Source organism: Scomber japonicus, chromosome 8, assembly GCF_027409825.1.
Source record: "Scomber japonicus isolate fScoJap1 chromosome 8, fScoJap1.pri, whole genome shotgun sequence".
NCBI classification, from domain to species: Eukaryota; Metazoa; Chordata; class Actinopteri; order Scombriformes; family Scombridae; genus Scomber; species Scomber japonicus.
In genome coordinates this window covers 33,113,532-33,126,668 of record NC_070585.1, presented here as the reverse complement: position 1 = coordinate 33,126,668, position 13,137 = coordinate 33,113,532, and the positions used below count along the sequence as shown (strand labels likewise).

Here is a 13,137-nt window from a genome sequence, read left to right as displayed (position 1 = left end):
ACTTCTGTTCTCCTGAGCTTATGATTGAGCTCTTTTAAAGCACTTTACATTTTAATCTTTCATTTGCACTCTATGTCCTTTTAATGATTTTGAAGCTAATTTATTATTTTATGCTGCAATCTTATATTTAATGCTCTATTCTAGTATTTTATTTCTCTCTTTCTATTTTTCTGTACTTTAATTGTATGTTTTAATGTTTCTCAAATTACATGTTTTTCTGTTTTATGTAAAGCACAGTTGAGTTGCCATTGTGAGAAAAAAACTCAGAATTTGTGAGATTAAAGTCACAAATTTGCAACTTTAATCTCAGAAATTCTGAGTTTTTTTTCTCGGAATATTACTCCCCCTCCTCCAGGTCAGTATTTTTTTTTTTTTTTTACTTATATGGAACTAATACGGCGTTGTAACTAAGCCACCCTCTCTAAGGGAGTTTTAAACACTCAATAATGTTGTATGTATGTATAAGAAAATGCTTTTGAACAGCTTCTCTTGTGCCATTTTTTCTTTTTCCTTTTTTGTCACTTGAATGTCATTTTTTTATCTATAACATGAAACTGATACTTTTACTTTTTTTTACAAAACTTGTCACACTTTTAAATAATCATCTACATCTGAAATGGCTTAATTTGTTTCATGAGTTTCACTGATTTGTATAATTTAATGAAAAACATGAAAATAAATCTATATATTTATGTGGGTGTATATTAAGTTTAATTCTAATAACAATAATATAAGAAGTTCCATTTTGTCCCTATTCAAACACATCCACTTCAACATTATTAAGACATGTCACATAGGCTTGACTATGAGAAGATGAGTGGTGTTATTGTCAAACTATATTATGCAGATTTACTGTAGTCATCAATTCCACCTGAAACCTGAAGCTTCCTACTTTGTAATGTGACTGTGACGGTGTGTGTGTGCTGACTTCCCCTAAACACTCCTCCCTGGGTTTGTTTATGGTTCATTTGGTGTATTTCCCCTTTCTATAGAAACACACATACTGATTGCATCACTGAAATAAAAACCTGGTTCACCCTAAACTTCCTTAAATTAAACCGTAACAAAACCGAGGTTCTCCTCATTGGCACCAAATCCACTCTATCCAAAACCAACAGCTTTTCTCTCACTATTGATAATTCATCCGTTTCACCCCCCCCCCCCCCAGGTTAAGAGTCTGGCTGTTATCCTTGATAGCACACTGTCCTTTCAATCCCACATCAACAACATTTTTTTTATATAACATTTTATTGACAATAATAATTCAGTACAAAAGCAGTTATTAATGTACATTACAAAGCAATGAACAGCAGCCGGGGGGGGGGGGGGGGGGGGGGGGGGGGGGGGTTATTAAAATAAATACAGTAAATAAAGAGCACACATTATATGTTTTGATAGTTTTCTTATTATTTGAGTCACAGATGCTCTGGATGTATTGTTCAGTTTCCCTTTGAAATGCCAAAAAACATCTGTGAGTGACTAAATTTAGCTTTGTGTATAGCCTATGATATTTCCCTAGTATTATTAATAGATGTATGACATACAGTTCTTTCTGTTTTTTTACTTTTCACATCATGGACACCAAAAAGTACATCGTTCCAGTCCAAAGAGAAATCTGAATCAATCTTCAATGTGACATAACGTACTACTTCTCTCCAGAAGGTGGCAGTGGAGTGACAGTGCCAGAACAGGTGCATCACAGCAACTTTTTTCTCGCAAATTTTCAACTTTTTTCTCACATTTTCAACTTTTTTCATAAATTTTCAACTTTTTTCTCACAAATTTTCAACTTTTTTCATAAATTTTCTACTTTTTTCATAAATTTTCTACTTTTTTCATAAATTTTCTACTTTTTTCTCACAAATTTTCAACTTTTTTCATAAATTTTCTACTTTTTTCATAAATTTTCTACTTTTTTCATAAATTTTCTACTTTTTTCTCACAAATATAAGATGTTTGGATGTTAACGTGTTAGATGAAGAGGGAGCTGAGAGGAGCTTTCTGTGCAGACTGTCATTCATTCAAAGAGAGCGAGAGCGAGAGAGAGAGAGAGAGAGAGAGAGATAGAGAGCAACAGCCCTCAGGTACAGCTTCAAGCAGCCTTTCCTAGAGACAGACGTGCTTTCGTCCAATCAGCAATGATCCTTATCATAGCAGGTTCCGTTAAGAGTTAATGTAGTTGTCGTTTGCCCGACAATACGATTTTTCACTTTTTTTTTATAACAAGTACACATTAATAAAGATAATTCTTACACTAATGCTGACACAGACATGTTGATAAAGTGTGCACATTAGCACCCTCTGGTGGTCAGAGTGACGAACTGCAACACCTACCGGCACTTTTCATTTTATGATAAACAGTCGAGGTATGATTCCTAACAGAGGCTCTGTCAGTCAAACACAGAGAGGAGAGAAACTAGCACGACCATAAACTGTTAAACATTATAATATTACATTACAGGCTCAGTACGTTTGGACAGACAGGCCTCAAACTTCTGGGATGTTCTCCGTACTGATGTAAGAGAGTGCACCAGGTAGCGATCCTTCAAAATAAACTTAAGAGATGAATTAATAATAACCAAAACTGTATCCATAACTAGACTACTTACTATATAACCTGTACTGTAATTCCCCTGTATGTCTAACGCCTTGTGTGTCTGTCTGTTTTAAACAACTTCATTATTTTTTCTTTCTTTCTGTCCTGACCTGCAAAGGGGCAACGGATGAAAACTAGCTAGTTATCATTTTAGCTAATTCCGGTGTATTTACATTTTAATTTGAAATGTTCATGAATGTACACTGTCCCTTTTTTCAATAAATAAATAAATAAACGTCAGCAAAACAAAGTAGAGACTCAAACTGTGCTAAAATGAAACAAACACATATAAATAACATAAATAACAGTCTCTACAAAGGTTGTCATATTAGAATTTTAAACTTCAATACAATATTAGTAAAAAAAAAAACGATTCAATATCTCTCTTGATACCAGCATGGCAAAAAGAAAATGAAAAGAGAGAGAGATAGTAGGATCATAATGTCGGTCCGACCTACACTGAATAACTGAATGAGAATATGTAAACTTCTGTTTCTTCATGTTTATTCCTTTGAAACATCTGGAGAAAGAAAAGATCCATGCAGAGAAGAAAGGACAGAAGACGACGTTTCATTTGTATGTGGTTTTATTTTTAAGTTCATTGCAGACATTGACTGCAGGCAACAAAGTCATTAAACACTTCAATTAGAAAGTTATTTTACAAACACACTTTCTCTTCAAATGGGTACAAAATCAAATCTATCAACCTTAAAACCAACAAACTGTGTCCGTCAAAATGTCTCAAGGTTCTCAGTCGTCCAGGTTGCGGTTCTCCAACGAGGACAGATGGACTTCTGGGTTGTAGATATTGAAGATGTTGCTACGGTGGCCAAGAAGGGTCATAACACCTGCAAACTCAGACAACACCTTCATCAATGTTACAAATATTCACAACACGAGCAAACTAGGTGAAAACGGGAATATTTCCAGGGGGACCATTATCAGCGACGGACCCACATCCTGTTTCCAAAGAGGTAAGTGTAATGTGTAATTCCAACATATTAAGTACTCAGTAATTGTTAAAATGTTCCAAACGGTCGTGTGTCATATGACTATATTTGTTTTTACTATATAGGGGGCGCTGTTGCCCCCCGTGTGGGTCCGTCGCTGATTATGGTCCCCCTGGAAACATTTCCATTTTCACCTAGTTTGCAGTTGGTTTCCCTATTTGCTCGTGTTGTGAATATTTGTAACATCGATGAAGGTGTTTTCTGAGTTTGCAGGTGTTATGACCCTTCTCGGCCACCGTATGTTTCACCTCTCATCCACATTTCTTCTTCAGCTTTAACTAAAGAACTGAAGTTAAAATTGAGAACTTAACGTCTCTTAGTATCTACAACCAGGAAGTCCAGCTGCCGTTGATTCCACTTCCTTATATTCTATCAAAATAAAATGCAAAAGGAAGAACTTAAAGTAGCAGCTTCACTGTTCCTTTGACACAGTTTCAAGTTTGGTCTGATTTAAACCACGTTCGACATGTTTCCACCACGTCTGGAGTCTGAAGACTTCTAAATCCTCAACGTGATGAAGTGAAGAACACTGAAGGAGCTCAGTTTCAGTTTCTCTCTGACTTTAACCCTCCTGTTGTCCTCGAGTCAAGGAAGGAAGGGAGGAAGGATGGTAGGATGGAAGGAAGGAAGGATGGTCGGATGGTAAGATAGAAGGGAGGAAGGATGGTAGGATGGAAGGGAGGAAGGAAATGAGAGAGGAAGGAAGGAAGGGAGGAAAGGAAAGGGAAGGAAAGGGAAGGAAATGGAAGGAAAGGAAAGGAAAGGAAAGAAGGAAGGGGGGAAGGAAGGAAGGATGGTAGGATGGAAGGGAGGAAGAAGGATGGTAGGATGGAAGGGAGGAAGAAGGAAGGAAGGATGGTAGGATGGAAGGGAGGAAGAAGGAAGGAAGGGAGGGAGAGAGGAAAGGAAAGGAAAGAAGGAAGAGAGGAAGGTAGGAGGGAGGAAAGAAGGGGAGGGAAGGAAAAGAGGAAGGGAAGAAGGAAAGGAAGGAGGGAAGGAAAGAAGTAAAGAAGAAACAGTCAAAACAGACGGGGTCAATTTGACCCGGGAGGACGACAGGAAGCACCTCGAGGAGTTTCAGATCAAAGACGGTTTATTAAGAGTCAGACGCTCCTCTCGGTTTCTGGTGTTCAGCTCGTCCACGGATCTTTCCCCGTCTGCTCCTGAAAACACAAGAACGAAGCTTCCTGTCAGAACCAGCGGCAAAAATAACTAAACTTTAATATTTTAAACTAATCACTTTGATTCTTATGATAAAACATTTTAAATCTTCCAAAAAGACTCCAGAGAGAGAGAGTCCTGTCCTTCCTTCTTTTCTGCCTTCCTTTTTTCCTTTCTTCCTTCCATCTGTCCTTTCTCCGTTTCTTCCATCTGTCCTTCCTCCCTTTCTTCCTTCCTACCTTCCTTCTGTCCTTCCTCCCTTCCATCTGTCCTTCCTCCGTTTCTTCCATCTGTCCTTCCTCCCTTTCTTCCTTCCTTCCTACCTTCTGTCCTTCCTCCCTTCCTTTTTTCCTTTGTTCCTTCCATCTGTCCTTCCTCCGTTTCTTCCATCTGTCCTTCCTCCCTTTCTTCCTTCCTTCCTTTCTTCCTTCCTACCTTCCTTCTGTCCTTCCTTCCATCTGTCCTTCCTCCCTTCCTTTTTTCCTTTCTTCCTTCCATCTGTCCTTCCTCCGTTTCTTCCATCTGTCCTTCCTCCCTTTCTTCCTTCCTTCCTACCTTCCTTCTGTCCTTCCTTCCATCTGTCCTTCCTCCCTTTCTTCCTTCCTCTGTTTCTTCCATCTGTCCTTCTTACCTTCCTGTCTTCCTTTCTTCGTTCGTCCTTCCTTCTTTCCTTCCTTCCTTTCTGTCTGTCTTTCCTACCTTTCTTCTCTCTTTCCTTTTGTCTCTCTTTCTTTCCTTCCCTTCTTATTTCCTTCCTTTCTTCCCTCCATCTTTTTAATGATCCGGCTATTTACCATTTCCAACTTTAAGTCTTAAGGGACCATCTTAACTTTTGTTGGATGATTCAATACCTATCTGTCCGTCCTTCCTTCCTTCCTTCCTTCCTTCCTTCCTTCCATCTGTCCTTCCTCCCTTTCTTCCTTTCTTCCTTTTTTCCTTTCTTCCTTCTATCTGTCCTTCCTCCCTTTCTTCCTTCCTCTGTTTCTTCCATCTGTCCTTCCTCCCTTTCTTCCTTCCTTCCTTCTATCTGTCCTTCCTCCCTTTCTTCCTTCCTCCGTTTCTTCCATCTGTCCTTCCTCCGTTTCCTCCTTTCTTCCTTCCTACCTTCCTTTTTTCCTTTCTTCCTTCCATCTGTCCTTCCTCCCTTTCTTCCTTCCTCTGTTTCTTCCATCTGTCCTTCCTCCCTTTCTTCCTTCCTACCTTCCTTTTTTCCTTTTTTCCTTCCATCTGTCCTTCCTTTAAAGATGCAGTAATATAATAAAAGTGTTTTCCTCACCTGGTATTTAGCGTAATGTGATTGGCTGCTGCAGTGCTGTAGTTTGGCCTCGTCCTCGTCGGCGTAGATCACATGACACAAGTTACAGAAGTAACCGACGACCGGACGAACAAACTCTGTCCCTGCAGGAAGAAAAACACAGACGCAACGAGGTGTCAGTGAACGCACCACCACCACTGCTGCTGCTGCTCCAATCAGAGCTGAAGTGATGTCATCAGCTCGTACAGGTGATTGTATTCAGTTTAAAGCAGTCGGGGAGTTCTGGTCCTCTGAAATGAGGCCAACCAGGAAGTAACTTAGAGCTGCATTCTATCAAAAGGCCACCAGGGGGCGACCGTCTCTATACAAGTCAATGGAGAATTCACCAACTTCTCACTTGATTTCTAACCTCAGTAAAAGTTTTCAAAATGTGTTTATGGTCTCAATCGCTAGTTTAAAGCCTTCTTCAATGCAGTATGATGTTCATTTGGGACATTTTGGCCTCCCTGATTTTATATGTGACGATAAAGCAGGGTATGCATTAGGGCGTGGCTACGTCCTGATTGACAGGTTGATTGACCAATGTCCTCCAGATCCAGCCCTCGCAACCATAGCAACCTCCCCACTCCGCCCATGGCCCCACCTCATGCCCATATAAGTAGAATCCGTGTTTTTATTTTTCCCAGCATGCACCTGAAATTTTCAAGATGGCGCTGCCTAGATTAGAAACTATTGGTTTCTGAGCAGCAGTCCACAAACCAATGGGTGACGTCACGGATGTTACGTCCATTTCTTTTATACAGTCTGTGGTTTAAAGTGAGTCTGTTGTAAACCTCATCCTTTCCTACTACTCTACTAACTCTGACATCATGTGAAGTATGTAGTGTGTTTAACAGCGTAGTGATTTAGAGTATGTGAGAAGTTCCTGGATGGTTTACTAGATTCTCCAGAAATGCAGAGTATGCATCAAGAGCTGACTACTCACACTCACATTACCCAAGATGCAACACAACTTCTGAAAAGAGGAAGAAGGAAGGACAGGAGGAAGAAAGGAAGGAAGGAAAGAAGGAAGGACAGTGAGTGAAATGTGATGCAGCAGTGTGTCGTCTCACCAACAGGTTTGGAGGGTTTCAGTGGAGCGGTGGCGCCCTCTGCTGGTTCCTACAAACCAATCACAAAACATTCAACATTAATAAACTACAAGACTGATTCATGTCAGTGATCATTTCACTCTTTAGATTCAGTGATTTAGGTGCAAACATGCTGGTTAAACTCACTAAACTCACTAAAAGAGCTCAGATAACATATTATAGTCAGTTATGTGTTTTATTAGTTTATTCTGAGTCAATAAAACACATGGCTATATGAGTGTGTGTGTGTGTGTGTGTGTGTGTGTGTGTGTGTGTGTGTGTGTGTATACTTTCACCTAAAATTGATACCATTACTTAGTACTGTTATTACTCTAATTACTATTATTACTATTGTAATTATTATTGGTATTAATATCATTATGATTGGCATTACATTACATGCTCTGTGGGTTTACAGGAATGAAGTGTGTGTTGGTTGGTCATTGAGAGCCTTATGCATGCTGGATGTGATTGTGTTGTAATATATGTTTTATGTTCCTGACCTAACCCTAACCCTGAAAGCGACATGGTTCATCTCAAGGTGCTATCCATTAATAAACATTTGGAATTAAAATATCTGCAATAACAGTCAACTCAGGTATATTATCATTTGACACCAATATTACTTTGTACACTATATTTTTTACTACTATTTGTTTTATTGCTTGTTTATGTACTTACTTATTATTTATTGTTCTTTATTCTGTTTATTGATGCTCTTCTATTTTTTTACTGTCCACTTTGCTGCTGCAATAATATAAATTTCTCCACTTTAGGATTAATAACAGGAACATCTTCTCTTGTCTTAGGATCAGTATCAGAGTTCAGGTGATGCAGCTCTTTATTATTCTTAATAACTGATTCTCTGTAAAGCTTCTGCCATCAATCACTGCCTGTATGACAGTGACAAAGGTATTAAATAGCTCATATGTTATTAGACTGAGTGTGAATCAGCTGTACCTGCTCTGCTTGTGGTCTCTGAGGATCTGCAGTGGAGTCTGGTTGATCTGGATCCTTCTCTGACTCTTCTTCACTCTTTTCTCTCGTCAACTCTTTCTTCACAATCTTTTTTTCAGAGTCGCTCTCATCGCTCGCTTTCCTCTTCAGCAGGTTTTCCTTATTTTCCGTCTCTCCTGGAGTCTTTTTATCCTCCTCTGATGTCTTCCTCTCCTTCCTTTCTTCACTCAGTGAGGATGCACAGTCTTTTTCTGGACAGTTTTCAGACACTGATTCTCTTTCTGGAGTCTTTTTAGATCCTGAATCTTTCTCAGACACATTTTCGGAGATCTTTTTAGACCCTGACTCTCTCTCTGGAGTCTTTCTGTCCAATGACTCTCTCTCTGGAGTCTTTTTGGACCCTGACTCTCTCTCTGGAGTCTTTTTAGACCCTGAATCTCTCTCTGGAGTCTTTTTAGACCCTGACTCTCTCTCTGGAGTCTTTTTAGACCCTGACTCTCTCTCTGGAGTCTTTTTAGACCCTGACTCTCTCTCTGGAGTCTTTTTGGACCCTGACTCTCTCTCTGGAGTCTTTCTGTCCAATGACTCTCTCTCTGGAGTCTTTTTGGACCCTGACTCTCTCTCTGGAGTCTTTCTGTCCAATGACTCTCTCTCTGGAGTCTTTTTGGACCCTGACTCTCTCCCTGGAGTCTTTTTGGACCCCGACTCTTTCTCTGGAGTCTTTTTGGACCCTGACTCTCTCTCTGGAGTCTTTTTGGACCCCGACTCTCTCTCTGGAGTCTTTTTGGACCCTGACTCTCTCTCTGGAGTCTTTCTGGACCCTGACTCTCTCTCTGGAGTCTTTCTGGACCCTGACTCTCTCTCTGGAGTCCTTTTAGACCCTGACTCTCTCTCTGGAGTCTTTCTGGACCCTGACTCTCTTTCTTTTCTCGCTCTGGACTCCTCCTCCTCTGATGTCTTGGATTTGCTTCGTCTCTCGCTCCTCCTGCTGCTGCTTTGACTCCTTCGCTCGTCGTTCATGTCCTCGTCTGACTGAACCGGCCACCTGCAGACACACACACACACACACAGAGTCAGGTGTCGAGGAGTCAGGACACAGAGACAGGAGACAGGTACCCCTTTTCCATGGAGCTGGTGCTGGTTTGGAGCCAGAGCCTGACTAAGCACCGGTTCTTTGCTTTTCCACCGCCAAAGCTCCAGCCCCGAACCTCAGAACGGGAGCCAGAGCAAGCACCAACTCTTTGCTGGTCTAAAGCAAGAACCGATTACATCAGCGGGCTGGGGGCAGGGCTAACGTTTAATTAGCCGGCTAGCAAGGTTAGCGTTTACTAGCCGACTAGCGGGACTAACGTTTATTAGCCGGCTAGCGGGGTTAACGTTCATTAGCAGACTAGCGTGGCATTTACAGAGGGTTAAAGCCTTGTTGATTAAAAGTACTATTTTTATCATTTTTTTGCCAGAGCTGTCTTCTTCTTCTTCTTCTTCATTTCCGGCAGGCTAGATGCCTTGTGCCATGTTGCTGACTCTCACTGGTGAATCATGGAAGTGCTTCAAAGGCGCTGGCTATATTATACAGAGACGTAATCACGTGGCTCCTTGCCGGTGGAAAAGCAACAGGTTGGTAAGACGTGCTCGGGTTAGCACCAACTGAGCACTGGCTCTAGCACTGGCTCCGAACCAACACCGGCTCCAGCTCGGTGGAAAAGGGGTAAGAGACAGGAGACATTGAGAGACACTGACCCTGCAGTGAGCCGGGAGTATTTGTGGGAGATGTGGACGGTGAGTTTGGAGCCGTTGAGGCAGACAGATTTACAGCTGAGCTCTGAAGCAGCTCTCACAGCCTCCGACGAGCTCGACATCTCGATGAAACCCTGAAACATCCAACACACACACACACACACACACACACACACACACACACACACACACACACACACACACACACACACACACACACACACACACACACACACAGTAGTCTTTAAGTAACATCTACTATGAGTGATAAGTAAAGACAGATGTGTGAATGTTTTAGTTTTCAGACCTCTCGGCGGCGGCGGATCAGGAAGTAGCGCACCGCCGTCCCGAAACCTTTCACCAGTCCGATGAACTGGACGTCAGTGTAGAAACACAGCGGCAGGTTACTGAAGTAAACCACTCTGGTGGACGGACCCTGCAGGGAAAGAGTTAGAATGATATATGAAGTACTGTGAAAATTACTGTGTTAAATATATAAAGTTACTGTGTTCTTTTAAAAGGTTTAATTGAAACTAGAGTTGTTCCGATTCCGATACCAGTATCAGAAATGCCTCCGATACTGCCGAAAATGCTGGCATCGGTATCGGCGAGTACTGGAGTCCAGGCACCGATCCCATACTACGTCATTTATTAGAAATAGGATTCTATTTACTGGTTAGCTCCGTTAGCTCTGACACACTTCTTCTTCTTTGCTGCTCTTAAAACAGTTGCTGCTGTTTTAGAGGGGCGAAGAAGAATTGATCACCTGACACCTGTTACAAGGAGCTAACGTTAGCGCATCATGTCGGCGGTTTAGCTACTTCACAGTGGATTTACTTAAGTTGCTGTTGCACTACTGTTTCATACTGTTCTATTTAAAAATACATTTTAAAATAAATGGCTTCCATTTGCTGTATTCATTCATGTTTTACAAAGGCTTTAACCTGAGCCAGGCTTTACCACAATGATAATCATATCACAGTCATGCAGGCGTAGTATGATTTTATTTTGTTTTTTTTGAACACACATCAGTATCGGTATCGGTATCGGGAGGGAAAAAATGGTATCGGAATATCTCTAATTGAAACTCAGCATAACTGCATCCAGTCTGAGTTGATATCACGGTCCAGTATGCTGTGCTTCTAATAAAAGTAAATTAAGTTTTGGAGTTTAAACATGTGTGTTTATAAATGAATAACTACTGCTGCATTAATATAAACTAGTCTGTAATAGAAAAGTGTTTTTCCCAATATGACATCACCCAAAATAGACTGAGCTTATACAACGGTTTATACGGTAAATGTTGATGTTTTATGAACAGACTTATTTCCTCCTCACCTCCGGTTCATTTCTGCCTTCTTCCTCTTGTTCTTCTTCTGCAACACAAAAGCAAAAATATTCAAATAAAACATGAATTAAATAAGTTAAATTAGATCAAGAAGAGAGTTTAATATTGCTTCTGATTATTTAACATTTTTAATTCAGTTTTTAAAGTCATATTAAATGTTTCAGACCTCCTTCAGTAACCGGCTCATCAGACTCTTCCACTTCATCCAGAGTGATGCAGTTCTCCAGATCTACTGGGAAGTCTGGTTCCTCCTGATGGCCAGTTACACACCGTTATTCATTATCACATAGATTTAACTTTAACAGCAATATTTCCTGTATATTCTGTTTGTATCTTAATAAAGAGACTGGAAATGAATATATAGGATCATTAAAACAACAAAGCTGGTGGTGGCTAACACACTTTTGCACAATTCAGTATATTTGTGTATTTAGTAGGGCTGTCAGCGTTAACGTGTTAATCTCAATTAGATGCAATCCATAACACGTTAATTTTTTTAAATCTCATTTTAATGTTGCAAGCCTTTTTGTCCCTTCCACTCCCCCGTAGACGGCTCCTCTAGCTGTAGCGCTATGCTTTGAAGTGGCCTCCTGCAGTAAACCTACCGCGCTGATGGAAAGTAAGAGAGCTACTGGACTTTTGAACGGCTTGTTTAACTTTAAAACACTTCCAGACGCTTCAGTTGACAAGTCAAAAGTAAAATGCAACCTGTGTCAAACGGAGTTTAACTACCACCGGAGTACGTGGAGTTTGAGTTAGCACCTCCACGCTAAACACCCAGGTGCAGCCAAGCCAGCCTCAGCTCCACCAAAGGACCATTTTGGAGTGTGGGAGTCGCAGCAGAGCCGTGATTGATTCCCAGTTAAGACACTCTGGTAAGAAATGCTTTACATTATGGGCTTAAAACTGCCTTCAAATGGAAAATAACAGGATTTTAAACATGCTATTCAAAACGCCATTAATCGTGATTAACTATGGGAATGATGCGATTAATCTCGATTAAAAAAATTAATCGTTTGACAGCCCTAGTATTTATTTGATGTTTATTTGAGATTAAAAATATTTGTTTACCTCATCGTCCTCCAGATGAGCGTCTGCTGTCTCCTCTGCTGCTCTGCTGGATTCTGATTCTTCCTCCTGCTTCTCCTCCTCTTCCTCCTCCTCTTTCTTCACCTCTTTCTCCTCCTCCTCCTTTACCTCCTCCTCTTTCGTCACCTCTTTCTCTTCCTCTTCTTTCTTCACCTCTTTCTCCACCTCCTCTCTTGCTCCTCCATCTTTCTCCTCCTTCTTTTCTTCGGCTGAAAAGTAAATTTAACAGTTTAGGAAATCTTCTACCTGAAAGTTTCTCTCGTCTTTTCACAGGAAGCTCAGTTTTTTTATCTCTACCTTGTTCCTCCTTCTCTTCGTCCTCCTCCTCTTTTTCTAGATCTTCATCCTCCAGATTCTCTCCGTCCTCTCCGATCACCTCCATCCCCTCGATGTCGCTCTCCTCTGCAGACGACCTGCAGCAGCAATTTTCAACATTAACTTTTCATGTCCTCGAGTCAAGGAAGGAAGGGAGGGAGGAAGAAGGAAGGAAAGGAGCAAGGAAGGAGGGAGGGAGGGAGGGAGGGAGAAAGGAAGGAAGGAAAGGAGGGAGAAAGGAGGGAGGGAGGGAAGGAGGAAAGAAGGAAGGGAGGGAGGGAGGGAGGAAAGGAGGAAGGAAGAAGGAATGAAAGGAGGGAGGAAGGAAGGAGGGAGAAAGGAAGGGAGGAGAAAAGAAGGAAGGAAGGAAGATAAGAGGGAGGAAGGGAAGGAGGAAAGAAGGAAGGAGGGAGGGAGAGAGAAGGGAAAAGAGGAATGGAGGAAGGAAGCACAGAAGGAAAGAGGAAAGAAGGAAGGAAGGAAGGAAGGAAGGAAGGAAGAGAGGGAGGAAGAAGGAAGGAAGGAAGGAAGGAAGGAAG

General features: G+C 41.2%; 1 protein-coding gene and 2 long non-coding RNA genes across 3 annotated transcripts in view; all 3 read right to left on the bottom strand.

Annotated features, from left to right (window-relative positions):
* Positions 1 to 4,677: 4,677 nt before the first annotated feature.
* The window catches only part of matr3l1.1 (matrin 3-like 1.1), a 17,715-nt gene continuing 9,255 nt past the window's right edge, over positions 4,678 to 13,137 (bottom strand). Inside the window, exons 12-21 of the mRNA XM_053323708.1 lie at positions 12,555 to 12,696; positions 11,361 to 11,445; positions 11,185 to 11,222; positions 10,154 to 10,282; positions 9,850 to 9,980; positions 8,636 to 9,154; positions 8,113 to 8,335; positions 7,135 to 7,183; positions 6,044 to 6,165; positions 4,678 to 4,769 (exon numbers count right to left, since the gene is read on the bottom strand). Of these exons, the coding sequence (XP_053179683.1) occupies positions 4,737 to 4,769; positions 6,044 to 6,165; positions 7,135 to 7,183; positions 8,113 to 8,335; positions 8,636 to 9,154; positions 9,850 to 9,980; positions 10,154 to 10,282; positions 11,185 to 11,222; positions 11,361 to 11,445; positions 12,555 to 12,696 (1,471 nt within the window). The 3' untranslated portion in view covers positions 4,678 to 4,736. The remainder of the gene's footprint in view (positions 4,770 to 6,043; positions 6,166 to 7,134; positions 7,184 to 8,112; positions 8,336 to 8,635; positions 9,155 to 9,849; positions 9,981 to 10,153; positions 10,283 to 11,184; positions 11,223 to 11,360; positions 11,446 to 12,554; positions 12,697 to 13,137) is intronic.
* On the bottom strand, positions 9,067 to 10,284 carry LOC128363241 (uncharacterized). The gene is made up of 3 exons (XR_008321656.1): positions 10,154 to 10,284; positions 9,850 to 9,980; positions 9,067 to 9,154 (listed from the first exon to the last, which is right to left on the bottom strand). It is a non-coding gene; the product is annotated as an uncharacterized LOC128363241 (long non-coding RNA).
* On the bottom strand, positions 11,185 to 12,467 carry LOC128363240 (uncharacterized). Its single transcript, XR_008321655.1, has 3 exons — positions 12,266 to 12,467; positions 11,361 to 11,445; positions 11,185 to 11,222 (listed from the first exon to the last, which is right to left on the bottom strand). It is a non-coding gene; the product is annotated as an uncharacterized LOC128363240 (long non-coding RNA).